Genomic DNA, 21,405 nt, shown 5'->3' with positions numbered 1-21,405 from the left:
ATTGATTCAGCCTTACCCTCTTTCTTTTTGTCTGCCAGTGCTCTGAAAAGGCACATTTTATCTGTGTGTGACAACACCTGCCTAGGGTGCCTCTCATTGAGCTGTGCTGAATCAAAAGAGCAACAAGAAAAGTGGGTTTAATTGCACACATCTTCAGCGGAGTCTTTCTTGCACTGGCAGCACAAAAGGCCAGCCCCGAGCTGGTTGAATGGAGCCCGGGAGGGCTGGGGCGCGTTGTACTCTCCGTTACTATCGGAGGCAGATGATTCACTTTGCTGGAGCATTGTCATGTGCAAATGAGTTCATGAGCCCATCTCCTTTCCAACTGCAAGGTCAGGGACTGAGCAATTGTCAGCATCAGCCGGCTGGAGGAATTGATCTAGAAACTGGAAGGCTTTGGGGGATTTTACTAACCTCCGCTTCCCACCGTGTGAGTACACCAACACTTTCCTCCCACGGATGTTGTCTACCTTACAAATATTGACCGATTTTAAGCTCATGTTTAGAAAGCTGCTGTTTTGAGACACGGAAATGTGACCAAGGAGGGCTTATAAATAACACTTGGTGCAGCAATTATTATTCATTGCTAGTTATGGCTTTCACACAGTGGAAAAACAAATGGTTTTTCCACTAGGAGCTGGAGCTGCAGTCCATTTAATCACTAAAGAGCTTGGAATTGCTTTAGTTTAAAATACTTTTCCGCTGTGGTTTGGAAATTTAAAACAAAAATATATATTTGGGTCATGTTAACCTGGTGTATACGAACTTGCACTGAGAATTTCAGTTTACTTCATCTGTCTGCTGAGCCCCATAAATATCCCTGTATTTGTTCCCATTCGTGTTTGCAGAGCTCCTGCCTGTCTGAAGACAGAGCTGCCCAAGCACAGATGTGAAATGGAGTTAGTCTAATTAGAGGTGAGGTCCTGGGAGCTGAGCACCGGGCACAAGAGCAGTGCTGAGCCAGGCCACTGTCTGCTGAAGCTGCCCCTCTCTGGCTGAGATGCAAGAGAATGTGGCTGGTGCCTTCAGGAAGCTGTGTGGATGGACTTCACATCACTTTCCTTCTGATGGAGGCTGCCCAAATATATCGGTCTCTTGTAGGAGGTCACTTGAGGTTTTGATAGCAAAATGTGAGGGTGAGTTCATGTACAGCGTCCAGCTGCATCCCAGCAGTGATCCTTGCTCAGGGGAGTGGATGTAGTTGTGTGTTTCCCCCTGCAGATCCATTCCTTGTTCTACTTTAAGGTTTCTGTAAAGACTGAGAAAAGCTTGCAGGGGAGCCACAGTGACATAAAGAAATGCTCCCTGTGTTACCTATCCCTATCCCCTCGCACAGCAGTGCCAGTGAAGCAACCTCAGATGGTCTCTGCTGGTCCAGGGTTAGGTCCTAGAGATTGCTGCTCTTGCATGAAGGCTTCCTCCCTGGCAGGCTTGCACTAAGGTTCCATGGAAGGCAAGTGAGTGCTGTGCCTGGGAAGAGGGAGCTAATTTTTCCAAACGGCACAACTTTGTGAATGACAACTGTGACTTCTGCCTGGGCTGTGGCGTGAAATCTGGGGGATGGCTGTGAGCAGCAACTGCCAGAGGGAGCAGAGCTGAGCTCTCGAGTTCCCAGCTAGTGTTGTAGCTGCAAGGTCTTCCTTTCCCCCATCCTGCTCACATTAGAGGACTCTCGATGACATGATTCTGAGAAGGGGTGAGGTTATGCCTGGGTTTTGCTTGTTTCTGGGGTTTAAATTTCCACCTGTGGTCTGCTTGTCGCTCAATTTCAGGTGTTTCTATGTAAGTAACTTGAATATTTGCTTTAGCTTCAGTGGTTTGCTGGATGACCCAAGACTAGGGATCTCCAGTGCCAAGCTGGTGGTGAGTTGGAGCTGCAGGACAGGCTGGTAGTTTCTCCTGACGGGTATCCTGTGGACATCTGGACTAAAAATGCACAGCTGAAAGCCTCTGGTTGATCTTACGGAATTGGAAGAGCTTGCAAAGCTCCTTTTGGTTGAGTAGATTTAGAGATCAAAGAATTCTCCATCTTGGCTAAAGATACTTCTGCTGAAGTCTTAACAGTCTTCTCTTAATAGCAAAGTCTCCTGCGCTGGCGTTCCTGGTAAAAGCTTGATCCTTTGTAGCTGTTTCAGAATCCAGGGATATCTTCTGGATCTGTGCTCCTCCCAGCCCCACAGGGTTTATCAGATCCAAAGGAGAGTGTTGGCCAGCTGGTGAATTTGAAAGTGCCACTGACAGTGCTCACAGTCTTCCATAAGGCATTTCTAGGGTCTGTTTTAATTTAAATCAAAGGCACAATGTCTTGCAGCACTAATGCAAGGTCTTTGCCCTGGTGTTTTGTCCCCTTTTGATGGTTAAGTGGGATTAGGAAGGAGATGTGCTCATTATACCTTGTGTGCCTGTGAACATTCATCACCCCGTTCTGTGGTCTTTCTGGGGCAGATACAAACACTCACCTTCACAACCTGGATCAGAGACACATCTACTGGGAAGCATCCATGGTAAAAGAAGGGGAGACTGTTCTGGGGCAGGGAGCAGGTGACATCATTTTGGGGGGCTCCAATGGGGCATTATAAGCCTGTAGTTACAAAGATGGTATGTAATTATTTCTTTTGCATGGTTTTCAAGTCCTGGCACTGTCACTTTGCTGGCAGCAAATCAAACACCAAGTTAGCTTATGTTAAGGAACAGAAGATGAAGCACTAGATAAGCACTTAGATGTAGGAACATCTTAAACTGAAACACACAGAGGGGACACAGAGGAGAGTGTGGTTTTGCTCTTGGTGCTATCCAGACCCCACGTCTGCATCCAGGGCTGTTTTTCTCTTAGCTGGAGTGCTGATCTCACCTGCCTTGTGGATGCAAGTTGGATGAAGAAGATGGTAGGGTGGCAAATGTCCTTTTCCAGAGTGACCTATATCCTCATGTGTGGACCAGGAGTGAGTGCTTTGATAGATGATGGAATAGACACACACACACACACTATAAGCTACCTTTTAACCACCAGTCTTTTCTGGGACAGCGATACCCGTTGCTGCTGAGCTGGCATGCTCAACACCCATGGATGCTTGGATGCAGACCTGGTATTGCAGGCTGACCTCCCATTAATGTAAACATCCATAAATAATGTCTCACCAGCTCTTCTCTCTCCCCCTCACCATGTTTAATTTTGGACTAAGCTTTAGATAAATGTTTTGTATAGAGTTCCTAGTTTATCTTCGATAGACCTGCTGCCACCAGGGATAAAATCTAAACCAATACTTGACTTATGGCTTGAGTAGCAAAATGAACTGGGCAGCTGCTGACATGCTGAACAGTTCTGTTCAATATGAATAGAATAGAATGGAATAGACCAGACCAGGTTGGAAGAGATCTTCAAGATCATCGTGTCCAACCTATCATCCAACACCACCTAATCAACTAACCCATGCAACCAAGCAAGTCTCCTCCTGAACACCTCCAGCGATGGCGATTCCACCACCTCCCCGGGCCGCCCATTCCAGTGGGCAATCACTCTCCCTGTGTAAAACTTCCTCCTGCCCTCCAGCCTATGCAGCCTATATGCAGACTCTAGCTATGAGTTGTGAGGAACTGCCTCTCCCAGTGGATGGGCAAGCCTAGTTTTACGGTGCATGAAAGCAGCCTGGGAAGTATCATAGTATCATTCAGGGTTGGAAGGGACCACAAGGATCATCTAGTTCCAACCCCCCTGCCATGGGCAGGGACACCCCACACTAGATCAGGCTGGCCAGAGCCTCATCCAGCCTGGTCTTAAACACCCCGAGGGACGGGGCCTCGACCACCTCCCTGGACAACCCATTCCAGGGCTTCACCACTCTCATGGTGAAGAACCTCCTCCTCACATCCAGCCTGAATCTCCCCACTTCCAGCTTCATTCCATTCCCCCTAGTCCTATCACTACCTGAGATCCTGAGAAGTCCCTCCCCAGCCTTCCTGTAGGCCCCCTTCAGATACTGGAAGGCCACAATGAGGTCACCTCAGAGCCTTCTCTTTTGCAGACTGAACAGCCCCAACTCCTTCAGTCTGGACAAATTTCCTCTCCTGAGGAGGTGGATTAAGACTACACTGATGTATTTTCAGACATACACCTGTCTGAAACAGGTTGTTGGGTTGAGTTTCTCCAGCCTTACACCAGTTTGCCCCAAGTGGGGTCTGGCCCATGATCCTGCTGAAGTAAGCATTTCAAGGCAGTGTTTATGGCTAGCAGTTTGTCTTTGAGGGTTTTACATCTATGTGCGTATGTGCCTGCGGGTGTGCACACGCATGTGTCCATACATTCTTGCTCAAGAATGTGCTTTCCAGCCCTTTTAACTTGTTCAAAAAGTAAACTAGGGAGAAACTGGCAGTGAGCTGGAGCCGCCTGCCAAGCATTGCAGACCAGAGAAGTGGTAAAACATAAACACTTTGGAGTTTATCCTCTGGATTTATATAGTTTGGCTGCCGGAGGATGGATTCATGCGGAGGGGCGGGGGGGGCCTAGGCAGCCTTTGGCTTTGCTGCTCCTGCACTGCTGAACCTGGCACCTCTGTAGCTGTGCTTCCACTGCTGGCAGCCTGCAAGCAAGAGGGTAGCGCAGGGCTGTCCATCCAACCCCTCCTGCTACGCTGGCCATGTGGGGTGGGTTTTGGACGATGACAGCAGAACAGGTCTGCTTTCCCCCTCCCCTATGCCAAAGTGAAAGCAGACCTCCTTGATGCTTAATCAGATTTGAATGTGTTTTTTGGCGTGGCTTTAAAGAGACTGGCAGTGAATAGCTGGGTTTGATGCCATTTATTAAAAACCTCTGGTAGAATTTGTCTCGGGAAGCCCTTCTGAGAGCTGGCAAATGCACAAGGGTTTGGTGCAGTTAATGTATTTTAATCTTCACCCCCCCAACACCCCTTCTCCTTTTCTGTTGCTAATTGTAGGGCTCTCAGCTGTCTGCTGCCTTCTCCTGGGAGACTGCAGGTTCCACAGGGACCTCTGTACAAATATGGGCTTAATGAGGTTGTGATAGCACAGAGAAAAGTTAGCATCCTCTGCGGGGAGGAGGGCTGGGATGGGCAGGGCACTGGGTTCTAGGGACCACGCCAGGCTCTGCCATGGGGGCAGTGTGTGGTCCTGGCCATATTCATTAACGACGCAGGAGCCAGAGAGATGAATGGGGGAAACAAAGGTATCCCTTTTACCATGTGTCTGAGCAAGTGCAAGGTGTTGGACCCCCTCAGCAGACAGCTCCTGGAAAAGGGCTCCCTGGGCTTTCAAACTGAGACTGATATCCAGTCTTTTCTTACTGACTTCATCCCTTGCTTGCTTGGTGCGGCCTCTTCAACCTTGGACCTGAGGACTTTCTGAGCTCATTTCATACTCTTCACCTGTATTTGGGGCTTGTTGGGACTTTTCTCATGGTTTGTGCTCTCCAGCACAGCTGGGGCTGTCAGGACCACTGTAACATTTGTGTGTTTGGGCTATCCCTGTAGCCCTATGCACAGATTGACCCAATGAGTGGCTGGCCCTCTGGCAGCAGTATTTTGGGGAAAGCTCAAGGGCTCGCAGCAAATGTTGTGGAGCTCAAGAAATGAACAGTTTCCCTGCAGTCCATGGTTCGGGCTGTGTATTTGTCCTGTTCCTGCTCCTTCTTCCCTCTTTGTGGAAAAGCTCAGAACTGTGTCCATGCCCTGGAGCACTCTGCCTGGTTGAGGGAGTGAAGTTGGAGTTGCATTGCATTTAATTGGTGAGGTTTTCTTGTGTGCCTCATTAGAGGAAAGAAACCCCAGCCTTTTTCTGCCAGCCCTCGCTCATGTGAGTTGCAAATTCAGCGGGAGGGAGGCGTGGATGAAGATGACTCCCAGGAGAGAAACAGTCTGAGAAACTCTTAAACAAATGGGAACTGAGCAGCTTTGCTCTTCCCCTGAGGGTTTGGCTGTTAAATAAACTCACCGATGAGTCTGGCTACACGTGTGTGTTGATGCAGAGGCGTGTTCATACTTGGGCTGGGTATTGCTGGGTGTAAGCCACCGGGCTGGCAGGCATTGGGGTTGTGCGCTCCTTGACACAGCGACACATCAGCAGCCTTGGCTGGCCTGGTGCTTCTTCCATAGCTCGCGTGGGTGGTATCGGTCAGAGGGAAGCTGATGTGATCTTTACTTTCTCTTCTCTTCTCCTCCAGGGTTCCACCTCAGCGGGACGGTAACGGAGCCAGCGACTGCGACGGAACCAGAGATGACTTACAAGGTGGCCATCAGCTTTGACCGCTGCAAAATCACCTCAGTGACGTGTGGCTGTGGGAACAAGGACATTTTTTACTGCGCCCATGTCGTGGCGCTTTCGCTGTACAGGATCCGCAAGCCGGACCAGGTCAAACTCCGTCTTCCCATCTCAGAGACCCTTTTCCAGATGAACAGGGACCAGCTCCAGAAGTTTGTCCAGTATCTGATCACGGCTCACCACACTGAGGTGCTGCCTACTGCCCAGAAGTTGGCTGATGAGATCCTGTCATCCAACTCGGAGATCAACCAAGTGCATGGTAATTCTTCCCTCCCCTCTGGGTGTCTCAGCACTGATTCACTCTGCATTGGGGCTGGGGTGGTGGTTTCTTACTGACAGTGGTGACCTTTGTTTGGCAGTGTTTTTCTGTTGCTGCACAGAGGGGGATGGCAGTGTCAGAGTGATGTGGATGGATATTGGGACTACATCAGTGTTGGTCATGTGTCCCCCATTCTGCCCTGTGTTCTTTGTGTGTTTATCTGTCAAACCCTGGCTTCAACAGGCAAGAAAAGGCAGAGCAGACAGGCTGGCGGTGCACAGGGCACAGCTTAGAGTAGGGTGGAGAAGCCAAGGGAGGACATGTAGTGTCCAACACAGATCCTGAGGAGCAGGAGGTGGAGTGGAGGCATGGCTCCTCCGGTGTGCAAGGACACAGTTTCAGCCCGGCCCTGCACGTTGCTAAGTCAGATGTGGCTGAGCCTGTGGGAGATAAAGCTTTAATCTCCACGGGCGTTAATTTGCTCGTAATAAATGAGTGCTGCTGTCCTGACCTACTGCACAAAGGCAGCGGAAATGTGCCTGGGGGCTTTGTTTGGGAGATGCTTTTGACTCCATCCTCTGGAAAGCACCGGCTGGGGGATGATGACCATCCCAGCCCTGCTCTGGTTTCACACTGGCCCAGGAGATGACCCAGGCTCCTTGGGGACTTGCCCTGAGGCTCCCATCATCAGTCTGAGCCAGGCACTTATGCTGTGTCTTTCCAAGGAGCCCAGGAGCTGAGGTTGCCCAGGGTCTGCAACAATGAGCCACTCCCCACCGTGCCTGTCCCACCAGCTGTAGTGCAGAGATAATAAACACTTATCTGCCACGGAAGGGCGTTGCAGGGATTAACACATGCCTGTTAAGTGCTCTGAAGATGAAAAGCCCCATATGCAGCCTAAAATAGGATCTGAACTGGTTGAATCCACATGTAGAGGTGAGGCCAGGGGTCTGCCTCTTCCACAAGGGTGATGGAAGCTCTGATCTTGGCTATCTCCCCCTCCCTCTGTTTGCTGCTTCTCCTACCTTGGTAGAGGCTTTTGTCTCCTCCACTGGGCCACATCTGCATGTGTGGTTGTCCTCTAAATTACTGGCTTTTGCAGGAGAGGGTTCCTCATTTTTTTTGTTGTTAAGAAAGAATGAGGAGCTGTGGTACTGCAAGAATCTGCTGAGGTCTGTTCCCTCCCTGAGATGATCTACTGAAGCTGAGGTTGGGCAGGATCCCTTCTTGGCCATTGTCTGAGGCTGCTTTCTCCTAAGCAGATTGGAGAAAAGCTTTTAAGGCTCTGAATATTTATTGCTCTAGAGTCAGCAAAAGGCTGGTGATTGAGAGTCTTAGAAAGATACAGATGTTGGCTCTGGTTCAATATCAGCCTCTTGTTTGTACAAGTGGCTTTAAAAAAACCCCACAACACAACAAAAACAAAGCAAAAAAATCCTCTGTCCCTTCAGACTCAGGCAAATTCACGTGATTTTGAGCTGACAGAGACGTGTTGATTTGCCCAGCAGAAGATAGCACCTATCTGACACCCATGTGGCTGCCTGGCTGGGGTCACAAGGGAGTAAACACCTCTGCAGACAGCCGTGTTTCATCCTGGAGGAGCATGCAGGTCAGCTTTAAGATGAGGTGATATAAAGAGGCTCTAAAACTCCCAGATGTTGCACCCTGTGAAAAGAAAGACTCAAAAAACCTCACAGTTGAGTTCAGAGTGGTGTTGTCCAGGGCTTCAGCTCTCAATCCTGGACAGTGTTGTAAGCTTTGTCCCCCATGTCTTGCAATGAAGCATAGCCACAGTGCAATAACATTGCTGAGCTGCTTGAGCAACAAGTCCAGGGTAAGGAAGGCCTGCAGGTGTATGTGGCTGGGTAGAAGAGAAATCTGAGGGGCTCCAGTTGAAAGGGAACCAACTTTGTCTCTTCTTTTGCCCCTCACAGCTGTGGGTCACACATTGATGAAGGGTTACTGATCCTTGGATTTGAAATTCTTCAAAGCATGCTTTACTTAGAGCCTTGTGTGCTTATATACCATGGTTTAGTTGATCAGATAGTGTTGGATGATAAGTTGGACTCGATGATCTCAAAGGTCTCTTCCAACCTGGTTAATTCTATTCTATTCTATGCATGTTTTTGGCTGTGTCTAGTTCAGACCCTTGGGGTCACACCTTCTTTCACCTTGAGGTCAAGGCCAAGCTGGCTTTTGGCAGGCTGTCTTCTGCAGCCTAAACAGTAACCCAGTGTGTGCATTGGACACCTGAGGTTATTACACCTTGGAGAAAGAACAGTCTCTCCAGAAATCCTTTCTTCTTTCCCCCATTTCTTAGGAGGAGAGGGCTGTTGAGCTTCAGATCAGTATCAGGTCTTCCCCACCTGCCTCTGGTCACCCAAAGGGCTGCTCCTTCCATGTCAATGGGGAGCACATAAGATGGAGGAGGCGATTCTGCTCCTCAGGAGCACTCCAGGCTGTCTGAGAATGCCCCTTGTGCAAGGGATTGGTCTGGCATTGTAAAGCAAGGCTTTCAAGATTGCTCCTTCTCCCCGCCCTGCGGAGCCTGAACAGCAAAGAAAATTCCAGGCCATTGTCTGGCACACTCATCTCAGGGTGTCAGAGCTTTGTTCCTTGCAGGAGCCTGTAGCCGCGGGCTGTGCACCACATGCCATTCTTCCCGGCTGCCTTCCTAGAAGGAAATGCAAACTATCCAGTAATGACGGAGTCTCGGAGCGCAGCCAAGGCGCTCGCGTGTTCGCGAAGGATTCAATCCGAGCAGAGAGCCTCGGTGTGCCTGCCGCTCTGCTCCCCACTTGACCTCTGCCTGCTGAAGTGGGTCACGTTTCTGTTCTCCCGGTTGGTTGCAAAGGGCAGCAGGCTTGCGGTGAGAGCGTCTCACATGTCTGACACCTCCATGCTCGGCGTCTGAAATGGCAGCTGGAGTGAGGAGATTGGGGTGGGCTGCGGTGCTGCTCTGTCCCCTTCCTGAGTGAGTTCCTGCTGGGGGGCAAAGTCGGTGGCATGGCTGTCTGGCATGGAGCAAGACTGTGAGGTTGTCATTGTGCCAGCAAATGTTTCTTACGGCTGCCTGGCCTTTCCTGCTGGGGTGGCTACTGGTGGCAGTCAGGACCTGCAGCTGGAGAGTGGGACCTCTGTCAGAGTGCAGAGCATCTGATGCAGGCCACCATGGCACTTTGTTCCCCCCACTCTTCCGAGAGTATGAGCCCAGGACTCGCATTGATTTGCTGTGGGGTCAGCATGGCATGGGGAAAATGCAAGCTGAGAAAGTGGCTCAGGGGCACCAGCCATGGTGGGACATACTGGGAGTAGGTGTAGCTTTGCCATTGGAGGATCCATGTTCTATCATGATGAAACATGGGAAGAATATGCTCTTTGGAGGTGAGAATGAAGGACAGAGAGTGACTGCTTTGGTCCAGTGAAGAATTGCAGAGGGGGGCCAGGAGCTATATGAAAAGTCAAGGCTGTGAAAAAGAGCTGAAATAGGAATTGTAGGCAGAGAGGGAGATTTTGGATGCAAAAGCAAGCAGTGTGGAGGAGGAACTCAGAATCACCAATGAGTCCTGACAGCAGTGCTGGGTTTCTGCTGTCACGTGGATCAAACATCAAGCAGCAGCAAGTGCGCAGGGTCCAAGCCATCCATCAGATGGGGGGTAGCATTCATCTTCTCTTGTGTTTTGGTTCATGCTGCTTTTAAGAGAAAGACAGGACGAGTATGGGATGTACTGAAAGACAATTACTGTTGCAGATACATCCTTTGAACCTAATTGGGGTGTCTGGGCTTTGGAAGCAAAGACTGGATTCTTCCTGAGTACAAAAGCAGTCTGTGGCCAAAGAAGGACAAGAAGCTGGTGGAACCTCCTGCAGGGCCAGAGATGGTGGCCATTGGAATCTTTAATTAGAAACTTGAAGGCAGGAGGGGCAGCTCTGAGGACTGACAGTGCCTGTGGGCCCCAAAGATATGGGGCTTAGAGATACTCTTTGTGTATCATTGGAGAAGTCTACCCCTTCCTTAGGTAAGGAGCAGGAGGTTTTGGTAGGCCTGGGGTTTGCAGCTTGGTAACCTGGCCTGCTTGAGCAGCACTTGGACACGGTGGGGAGAGCTGCTGCCCTTAGCACTGGAGACATGGTTGGGGCAGTCTGTCTGCCCCACAAACACCGGAGAGTGACACAGTGTCTGTGGTGCTCAGCTGATGCCATCAAAAGGCTTGGGATGCTCGTAGCCAGAAGTGGGAAAAGGCACAAAACCTCTGCTGTCTTACAGTTCAGTACAGTTCAGGAGAAGCTTCTTCTGAAGACAAGCCATCTAAGAGTCTTTGTGAAGCACCAAGGGGCCTCTGTGGTCCTGCAGGGTCTCTGGAGCTTCTTTGGAGGAAAGGAGCTTCAGAAAACTTAACAGGGTAGTCCCTCAGGCTTTGGCATAGGAAAATGTATGCAAAAGCCCTGAGGATCCCTCTGCCTCTTTTATCCCTTGTATATTTTTGACCAGCCTGAGCCCTTTCTTCAGCTCCTGGACTAGTACTATACTTTGTCTGTTGGCTCATCTTGTGCCTTGTGCGCAGCAAGTTGACTGCCAGGTGGACTGTGTGGGAAGTCCCTGCCTGCTTGTCCTCCTGCTCTGCGCCAGGGCTGCTGTTTGAAGAGTTCTCAGGTGGTCTTTAACTTTGAGATGATCCCATGACAGCATCTGGAGGGCAGCTCTGGTAAATCTATTTTAAATTCTGCCTTCCTGCTGGGGAGGAGAAGAAGGTCAGATCTCCAGGGGATTCGTGTTCCTGTTTGCTGAGCTGATGGGAATTTAAGGGAAAATAACACACCTGAGTGCTGGAGAGAAAGTCCCTGTTGGCAGCCCTTCTCCCTTGTCTTTGAGAGCAGCTGGGAATGCCAAATGACCCCAGAGCACCTGTGTGGTGCTTGACAAGTGGCTTCAAAGACAGCTGGCCCCGATGCTGGTACCAGCTGGACCAGAGAGCTCCTGGCCACCATGCTGGGAGCAGTCCAGCTTCACTTACCCTGCTGCTGTCAGGGGTGTGAATCTTCAGGCGCCCTGGAGGCTCCATCCAACATCCCTCCCCTTAAAAAAGAACTGGGAGCCTTGGTGGAGCTTTACTTCTCGCTTTGCTGCTATTTTTAATTCCTCTTGGAGTTAATTTCTTTTCTGGTGCCTGGTTATTTTCTCTCCAGGGTTTTCTGCTGTTTGTTTACTTGTCCGTGTCCTCCCCGCCCCCTGCCCTGAACCGTTCCTTCATGTCTGTTTTCTCTCTGGACGCTGGAGAGGCAGCTCAGAGGCGTTCAGCAATGCCACTATGTGTAGTCATGAGATGGCCCTTGTGAGCTGCTGCCACGATGGCCAGCCCTGCTCTAGGCAGCTGGGGCTTGGCTGCCTGGCAGAGCCCTCCTTGACACTGCTGATCCCAGGGCCACCAAGTCCAGACCCTGAGCCACCAGTGGGTGCTGAGCACAGTTCAGCTTTGAGGGAGATGCTAGGGTAGCCACCTGCATCCCTGGGTTGCTTTTACCACCAGCTTATCAGCTGCAGGCACTGGTTAAAAAGAATAATTATCTATCTTTTTTTTTTCCTCTATGCTGCTCTGCTCCTGCTCTGGGTGAGATGCTCTGAGAGTGCTTCCCACACTGCCTAGCTGACGTATCTTGCCATCCTGGGTTCAGGAGCTTGTGTTTGGGGATGTACCAATACCTTGGCACGACCCACATGGTCTCATCACCTTCTCACCCCTGGAAACCTGCTCTTTGCAGTCAGGGAGTGTCTTTCATTTTCTTCCTGTCAGGCAGCTGGGTTCAGAGCAAGGTGCTGAGTTTTCTGTGCCTGGCTAGGCTCTGTTTGCTAATGTGTAGATTTTTTCCAGTCCTTTTTTCCCCTCAGCCTTTGTATCCACCTGGAGGTGTCTCGCTTGGCTATCAAACAGTTAAACTCCAAGCCTGCCTTGAAGAAGGTGGGGGTTGTGTTTGGAGTGTGATGGATTGCATTTTTATCTCTGTTTCTTCAGCCAGTGTAAACGGTGCTGGTAAAACACTCTTTCCACTCAAGATGTGCAGCGGTGTTTCCTTAAACCTGAATCCAGCAGGCCCAAAATCCAGCACATCTGAAACAGGGCTCTTTGGAGCAGGAATGCTGCTATATGAGAAATGTGTTACGCAGGCACTGGGCTGTTTTACATGCCGTTCCCTGCTCCTCTGGAGCCGAGACATGGAATCACTCATCGACTGCGTCACAGCATGCCGCTGTCGAAGCCCCCATGGTGTGAACGCTGGCAAGGGGAAGTGGACAAATCCTGCCATTAATATTTAAACCCGGCACAAATCCCGTTGTTTGCTCTTAAATGTTTATCCAGCTCCCTGGTGTAATTGGGCAGCCCATTATCCGCCGGCTCGCGTCGCACGTGCGGGAATCTGCCGTTCCAGCCCTCCCCCGGAATCCTTTGGAGGAGAGCAAAACACTTTGCCGGCAGATTCGGGTTTTATTTGGAGGGCGCGGGAGGCGCGATGCTAATTTGGCTGTGGCCCGAACCCCAACGTGCGAAGTGCTCAATGTGTTGCGTGGGAGGAGGAGGTTTTATTTAGCTGCACGCTTCTCTCCTCGCTGCTTGGGCTTTCCACTGCTGATGCTACGTGTGAGCAGCGAGCGCCGAGGGTGGGCACAGGAGCTCCAAAAAAAACGCGGCCGCTGTTTGCACCTTGCTAACTCCTTCACCTTTAGCTGTCGCGGTGACCTCAGCGAGGGAGCAAGGATGAGCTGAGGTTAAGTGAGATAGGTCATCCCAGGCATCCATGCCCTCTTGGGTCCTTGTAGATGTGGCCAGGTGACCCTATAGAGGCATCCCAGATGACTGGCTGGTCTGGATAGCTGTAGCTGGGAGTAGTGACTAGGATGGTGAGGAGGAGGATATTACGAGCAGGAGTATCTGGGATACTTCAGCAATGGGGCCGGATAAGTGCTGGTGGTAGACAGATTAGTCATCGGTTCCTGATAGGGGATAATCGCTGGCTTGTCTGCTCTTTATCTGTGAGATCAGCACAGGGTTGGGGGAGGGAAGAGCTGAGACAGCCTGGCTGGACTGTCCCTGGCTTGGTGGTCTCTTGTGGCTTACAACAGGGCTGTAGGCGAAAGCCCTCATGCTCATCCAGGGGCTGTGATTTCCTTTCTGCTGCTTCAGCTCCCATCCCAATTAAGTGGCTGTGTTGACTATAAATTATTCTGCAGAGGGAGCAGCAGCATCCTGTGCCTTCAAGCACAGGGCAGGCTGTGCCTCCAGCTTGCTGGAGCTGCTCTCAGGCAGAGACTGTTAGCAGAAATTAAAGGAATTTTGTAAAGGACATTAAATACAAATAGCTGTGTATTTACTGGGTCAGGAGCATTCACAGCCTTTGCTGGAGGAGCAAAACCCCTTGGGTTGATGTCCTCCCGCAAGCCAGAAATAAACAGTCATCCTGCTGAGCAGGCATCCTGCAGCTTGATTTTCATGAATTGCGTTAGAGCTCCTGGTTCAGAAACTCATGAGGCTGGGGTGTGCACAGTATCCCAGGCTGTTTCTGCATGAAAGCCATGTCTGCTCCCCAGCTAGATCTCAGTCAAGTGGGGAAGACATCATTAAGATTTAATTGGGAACATGTTGGCTGCACCATCCCTTCACTGTCAGTACAGCACCTCGCATTTCCCACACTGATTGTCTTTCCCACTTGAGAGGGAGACAATGATGGGAAAAGCAGACCAAAGTGGAGCTGAGCATCCTCCAGCCACCCCAGTCCCTCCTTGGCACTGATTTCCTCTGAGGAGTTTCTACAGGGTAGGACTCAAAATTTAGGACCCAAAAAGCTGAGTTTCTGTTCCTGTTTGTGCTCCTGGCTGCTTGCTGGAGCCATGGTGCTGCCTGCCCCCATGAGCCCAGGAAGCCAGGGCAATGTTTGGGGGGAAAATGAGACTTGAAAGGGGCAAGGCAAGGGGAGGTGGATCCAAACTGTTGTTTAAAGCAATTCTGGGTTTGGTTTTCTTCTTCATTTTCTTTTCTTTCTTTTATTTTTTTTTTTTTCCTCTGAAAGATGAAATACAGCTTGGGAACACAAGTGTGTGCCTGCTAAAGGCTGTGCTCTGATAACAGGTTGCTTTTTGAAGGATTATCGATCCTCCTTTCTTTCCAGCAGAGGGTCTCTCCCCGTCAGGTACACTGATAGATGGGGAAATGAGAGGCAGGGCCAGGTGTTGAACCTGGGGGCTCTGGAGCCCCCATGCTGTATTACCTTTGCTCCTAACGTGAGGAAGGGCTTGTAGGAATTGGAGCTTTACTGATGCTTAAACAAAATGGTGATGTGGAGCAGAAGGAGGAGCACCCCAGGCAATCCCTGGAGTCGGTGACCGCTCCGGGCTCTGCAGCTGTGCTGCCTGCACCCTCGAGGCTTTGAGGGAAGGCAGGTCCCTGTTTGCCCTCAGCCTCCTTTCCCATGGGGTGCAGGAGAGGGGCTAGACATTAGCCCTGTGGTCAGGATCCCTCCTGACAGCTGCTGCCACCGCTGTGGAAAGAGAGCATGATGCTGCAAGCTGGGGCTCTGCCTGGGAACCTCGTTGGCTTTCTCTTACCTGAGCTGTGATAAAATATAGGTGGGTCCATGTCAAATAGACGTAGGTCCACTTTTTGCTGGTGGGACTGCTGACCCTATTGCTATAAACATGGTTGTCTCTCTTCTTCTCCCTCTCCATCCCCCCAGGTGCTCCCGACCCTACTGCTGGGGCCAGTATTGATGATGAGAACTGCTGGCACTTGGATGAGGAACAGGTCCGAGAGCAGGTGAAGCTGTTCCTATCTCAGGGAGGGTACTACGGCTCGGGGAAGCAGCTCAACTCTATGTTTGCCAAGGTGAGGAGGAGCTCTCTGCGCTCGGCATGTCACGTACCCGGCAGCTCGCTGGCTGCCCTGGCACAGTGCCCATCACAGCTGGGAATCTCTGCTCCAGTGCCTTCTTGCCCGGTCGCAGAGCAGGCAGTGTAATCCAGGCTGTGGGTCAGGCCTGGGTTTTCTCATCCATTCTGATAAGAGGTCCCTTCATCTTATGCAATGGGCTTGCCATGATCCCTGCATGAGGGAGGGCTTTCCCCCATCTCTCCATAAGCACCATGGGGGGAAGGCCAACCCTGCAGAGCCTACTGAGACCGTGGAGAGGTGGCACCAGCCTATGGGCTGTTCTCATTCTTTGCAGAAAGGCCTTGTCTTCGTGTTCTTGATCACTTACTCCTCTTCACAGCCTAGGTTGTGGCTGCTGCTCAGCTGGACTCCAACCAGCCACATCACAGCTATTGCATGAGTGTTAACATGTACAGCTATACATTATGCACATACATACGTGTATGTATTTACAGTCTGAATCCCCAGACTGAGGGAGCCATGGCTTGCCAGCCAGGTGACCATGTCATAAACACCTCCAAGGAACCAAGGTTTGTCTCACCAAAGACCTGTCTGTCCTTTCCAGGTGCGGGAGATGCTGCGCATGCGGGACTCCAACGGGGCCAGGATGCTGACGTTGATAACAGAGCAGTTCATGGCTGATCCTCGGCTCTCCCTATGGAGGCAGCAGGGGACAGGCATAACGGAGAAGTGCCGGCAGCTCTGGGATGAGCTGGGTAAGGGCTGTGGCCTTGCTGAAAGCAGCAGAAGGGTTGCCTGGGCTGCTGGGCCAGTGAACATTGTCCCAGAGGAATCTGGGGCTCTTTTGAGGGGGCAGAGTTCGTGAGAGATTCCAGGAGCTTGTTCTGTCTGCTTCTGGGGAGATCTTAGTTGGACAGCTGGATCAGGCCCAAACTTCACAGTTCAACACCTTTAACCACTTGCCCTCTTGCAAAGGGGTCAAGGATGATGGGTGTGCAGAGCATGGCCACTCCCATACTTGCAGCAGCCTAGTGTTTGATATGCTGCCCTAAGGCCTTTGTGAGGGAGGGCATAGGCTGGTGAGCCCCTGGGGCTGGATGTAGCCTGGACGTGGAAGTGCTGTTCTTGGGGAAATCATGATCCAGAGATGGAAGGGCAGGTTCTCAAGTCTCATCCCATCAGATTTTCTGCCTGCTGTGGTACACACTTCCAGGGTGAGGGGGGGCAGGATGGCCAGCACAGAGCCTGGCTTTAAGGGAATGCAGTTCAGGGTAATTCTATCTAAGCACCTTAGACGCCGGCTCATCTGGCTGACTGTAATACCATTAGAATAACACATTTAGATGACGTGGGCCCCAGGAGGTTGGTTGTGTGATGGAGTTAACCCAGTGATTCTGGGCTTTTCTGGACATCTGGGATCTTGGGTTGAATAATTTGACTTGTGCCATAGTTTTATGAGTGAGTTTGAACTTCTCTGCAGGCCTCTGGCATGAGTTGCTGTTTAAGGACAAGGGCTTGTGGCCTGACACTGAAGGGATATTGTAGAGCTGGAAAGATGAGGGTGATCCATAGTCTGGAGCACCTGAAGATGCAGCTGAGATCACAGACCCTCCTACCAAGTGCCCAACAAATACAGAGACAGCTGTGAGTCCAGGGAGCCAGGCAGGGGCAGGATATCTTACCTCTCTGTGAAGTTTTCTGGATGGAAACAACCATTTCCCCCTCAGGTGGCTCAGTCGGTAGCGCATCAGACCCTTAATGGGAAGGTCTTGAGTTCAAGCCTGCAGTGGGCAGTAGTATCCTCCCTACTCTAGTCATGAGGTCTGTGGTGACAGGTTGGACTCGATGATCTTTGAGGTCTCTTCCAACCTTAGGAATACTGAATATGCCTGCTTGGAGAGCTTGTTTGTGCTTGCTTGCCAAGAAGGTATTTCCAGGATTTGCGGATACTGTAGCTAGGTGGTTGGATATGCAAGGATCATGAAGAGGTCCACCAAGCCAGAATCTCCACATAGAATAAAGCATGTGAATGGGTGGGAGTCTGGGCAGGCCTGGACACAGGAAGCAATTTGCCCAGAATTAGTTTACTTGGCCAGATTTCAAAGGCACTTTCCAAGCTGAGAGCCCTCTCTCCCTTTCTGCACACACAAGAGGAGGAGTGGTTGGGCTTCAGTTCTGGCTTAACCATGCAAGGCCCAGGCTAGTGTAAGTATTTGTGCTTGGCAGAGTGTGAGGAGACGACGGCACATCCCCATCAGCAGATGGCAGGGTGGCTAGGGAATGTCAGGCCCTACCAAGGCTGGATCAGTGTGACAGCAGGTGAAGCGTGGTGCCAGCCAACGCACGTCAGAGCGAGCAGCTCGCCTGGCATAGGCACATCACGTGGGAAGGATTTCGGCATCTCCATGCTGAAGAGAAGTCCCTACAGAGGACACTGTAATGGTCCAAGAGGCAGCTCTAGGGCAGGGGTGAGACTATACTCAGAGCAGGGATTATTCCCCCGTTGTACAGAAGCCTTCTGGATTTAGAATCATAGAATCAGTCAGGGTTGGAAGGGACCACAAGGATCATCTAGTTCCAACCCCCCTGCCATGGGCAGGGGCACCCCACACTACATCAGGCTGGCCAGAGCCTCATCCAGCCTGGGCTTAAACACCTCCAGGGATGGGGCCTCAACCACCTCCCTGGACAACCCATTCCAGGGCTTCACCACTCTCAGGATGAACAACCTCTTCATGTTCAGTCTGAATCTCCCCACCTCCAGCTTCATTCCATTCCCCCTGGTCCTATCACTACCTGATATCCTAAGAAGTCCCTCCCCACCCTTCTTGTAGGCCCCCTTCAGATACTGGAAGGCCACAATAAAGTCACCTCAGAGCCACCTTTTCTCCAGACTGAACAGCCCTAACTCTTTCAGTCTGTCCTCATAGGAGAGGTGCTCCAGCCCTCTGATCATCCTCGTGGTCCTTCTCTGGACACGTTTGAGCATGTCCATATCCCTCTTGTAATAGAGGCTCCAGAACTGGAGGCAGTACTCCAGGTGAGGTCTCACCAGAGCTGAGTAGAGGGGGAGAATCAGCTCCCTTGACCTGCTGGCCACACTTCTCTTGCTGCAGCCCAGGATCTGATTGGCTTTCTGGGCTGCAAGTGCACATTGAGAGCTCCTGTTGAGCTTCTCGTCCACCAGCACCCCCAAGTCTCTCTCCTCAGGGCTGCTTTCCAGCCAGTCACTGCCCAGCCTGGATTTGTGCCTGGGATTGCCTTGACCCAGATGGAGGACCCTGCACTTAGTCTTGTTGAACCTCATGAGGTTGGCTTGTGCCCACCTCTCCAGCCTGTCAAGGTCCCTCTGGATGGCCTCCCTTCCCTCCAGCATTTCTGCTGCAGCACACAGCTTGGTGTCATCAGCAACCTTGCTGAGGGTGCACTCAATGCCACTGTCTATGTGACCAACATGGTGACATGGTCTTGGGTAGCATTTACTGTAGGAATAGAGCATCCCTTTCAAGGGAGGGTGGTGGCGTGGAGGGACTAGAGCTGCCGGGAGTGATGTTCACCAGCAGCAAACATCAGCAACATTGAGAGGTGTCTGAAATCATCTCTGGGTAGGTAATGGGTAGAAAGGCTCTGCAGAGGGACCTCAACAGGCTGGACAGATGGGCAGAGTCCAACGGCATGAGATTGAACACATCCAAGTGCCGGGTTTTGCACATTGGCCACAACAACCCCATGCAGTGCTACAGGCTGGGGTCAGAGTGGCTGGAGAGCAGCCAGGCAGAGAGGGACCTGGGGGTACTGGTCGATGGTAGGCTGAACATGAGCCAGCAGTGTGCCCAGGAAGCCAAGAGGGCCAAGGGCATCCTGGCCTGCATCAGGAACAGTGTGGCCAGCAGGAGCAGGGAGGTCATTCTGCCCCTGTACACTGCACTGGTTAGGCCACACCTCGAGTCCTGTGTCCAGTTCTGGGCCCCTCAGTTTAGGAAGGAGGTTGACTTGCTGGAACGAGTCCAGAGAAGGGCAATGAAGTTGGTGAGGGGTTTGGAACACAAGCCCTATGAGGAGAGACTGAGGGAGCTGGGTTGCTCAGCCTGGAGAAGAGGAGACTCAGGGGTGACCTTATCACTCTCTACAACTACCTGAAGGGAGGTTGTAGACAGGCGCATGGTGGTCTCTTCTCCCAGGCAGCCAGTACCAGAACAAGAGGACACAGTCTCAGGCTGTGCCAGGGGAGGTTCAGGTTGGATGTTAGGAAGAAGTTCTATACAGAGAGAGTGATTGCCCATTGGAATGTGCTGCCCAGGGTGGTGGTGGAGTCGCCATCATTGGAGGTGTTCAGGAGGAGACTTGATGAGGTGCTTGGTGCCATGGGTTAGTTGTTTAGGTGGGTTGGATTGGTTGATGGGTTGGACACGATGATCTTGAAGGTCTCTTCCAACCTGGTTTGGTTTATTCTAAATAAAGGTTTATTCTCTACTCCTAAAAAACCAAAAACAACAAAAAAATGGTGGCTGGTATGCGTAGGGCAGTGAAGGCACATTGTCCAATGGTCTGCGGATGCCCAAGCTGCCTGCTGCCAAAGGGAGGGGTGAGAGGGGCCTGTTGCCAGCTGCCCCAGGAAGCCCCAGCACAGACCCGAGCTCCCCTGCCACGTGGAAGAGGGAAAACGGGCCCCGTGGAAATTATTTTGGGCACGTTTAATAATTAATCATCGATTTTTAGCGAAGGCTGCATCACAGACTTGCGTGGGATTGGAAGAAGATCAGCCTTAAAGAAGATTGTGGATTTATGCTGGGGGGAAAAATGTGAAGGATTTTGCGGGATTTCAGAGCCTAAACAAACACACCCACCCAATCCCAACCAAACAAATGAATTTGAAAAAGTAATAATAAAAAGACAAACCCAAAAACCCACCCCCCCAACAAGGGCATCCTCTGCTTCCACGTGTGCTGGCAACTGAGCAGCCCTTGCGCCGTCCGCCGGGGAGCTGCAGGAGAGACCCGCTGGCTGGAGAGCTCTGCGGCGTGGGAGTATTTGCCCTGGCGCATTAGTACTTACGATTAAAGCCTAATTACAAAAAATAGACCAAAAACCAGCTGAAGTGCAGCCTGACCTTAATCTGCCTGGAGACGGGGTTATTTATCTCGGCCACTTGTTTACAGTGGGGAATTTCAGCAGATTAAGCCAGGGAGCGACCCTGTGGGAAACGAGAGAGTTTCTTTGATGGTCGCGGAAACTTGGGCGCGGGATGGGAGCGCCTGTCCTCTGCGGGGCCAGCAGGGAAGGCTCCAACCCTTTCCTCCCTCATCCCTGCACCCAGCCTGGTCATCAAAAAGCGTTTTTGTTTAGAGGCTTAGCTTAATCGTGATCTGCTGCTTTGTTCCCCACTTAACCTCCTGCCATCAGAAAGTTCAGATGAAGGTTTCTGCAGCGTGTGAAGAGACACAGAGTCTGACCTGGCGTGGTGTTTCGGCTCAGGACAGGAGTCACTTGTGCTGTCAGCTGATGTCTCTTGACCATAGGGCTCAAAAAACCTCTCTTTTCCATCTCCCAGATAACTTTCCTGGCTGAGACAGATGCAAATCCCTCTTCCCTCTTTGTCCCATCTCCTCACCACATCTTCCCTGCTGCGGGAAAGGCCAGGGGCGCAGCTTTTTGGCAGGCAAAAGATGCCTCCTCAGAAGCCTCCCAAAAATAGGCTGCAAAGTCATGAGGCTTCCATGGATTGTATCTTAGCTGGGCTGTGGGAACCAAAAATCAAGCAGGCACATCCCCTTCCTGGGGGTGGCACAGCAGGAGCACCAAGTCTCCTTACCACATGTCAGCCAAGCTGCTCTGTGCACCGTCAGAGGTGTGAGCCAAACTTCTTTGAGGCTGCTTTCTGCACAAGCAGCCCTGGTGAGGAGGGGAAATGGCAACAGGCATGAATGCTGCTGAGAAGGGGGTGCCCAAATCCATCCAGAGCCCCAGGATGCCCGACACCAGGAGCTGAATGCTCAC

At 51.4% G+C, this 21,405-nt stretch overlaps 1 protein-coding gene across 1 annotated transcript in view; it reads left to right on the top strand.

Moving 5' to 3' along the window:
• Nucleotides 1-21,405, top strand: part of ZSWIM5 (zinc finger SWIM-type containing 5) — a 107,960-nt gene that overhangs the window by 68,944 nt on the left and 17,611 nt on the right. Inside the window, exons 2-4 of the mRNA XM_068141595.1 lie at nucleotides 6,173-6,529; nucleotides 15,254-15,402; nucleotides 16,013-16,163. Coding sequence (XP_067997696.1) covers nucleotides 6,173-6,529; nucleotides 15,254-15,402; nucleotides 16,013-16,163 — 657 coding nt within the window. The remainder of the gene's footprint in view (nucleotides 1-6,172; nucleotides 6,530-15,253; nucleotides 15,403-16,012; nucleotides 16,164-21,405) is intronic.

This window comes from Melanerpes formicivorus, unplaced genomic scaffold (assembly GCF_026170545.1).
Source record: "Melanerpes formicivorus ecotype bairdi unplaced genomic scaffold, bMelFor1.0.p_v2 SCAF_7, whole genome shotgun sequence".
Classification (NCBI taxonomy): domain Eukaryota; kingdom Metazoa; phylum Chordata; class Aves; order Piciformes; family Picidae; genus Melanerpes; species Melanerpes formicivorus.
The sequence above is the reverse complement of the archived record's forward strand: the minus strand, read 5'-3'. Positions and strand labels throughout refer to the sequence as shown.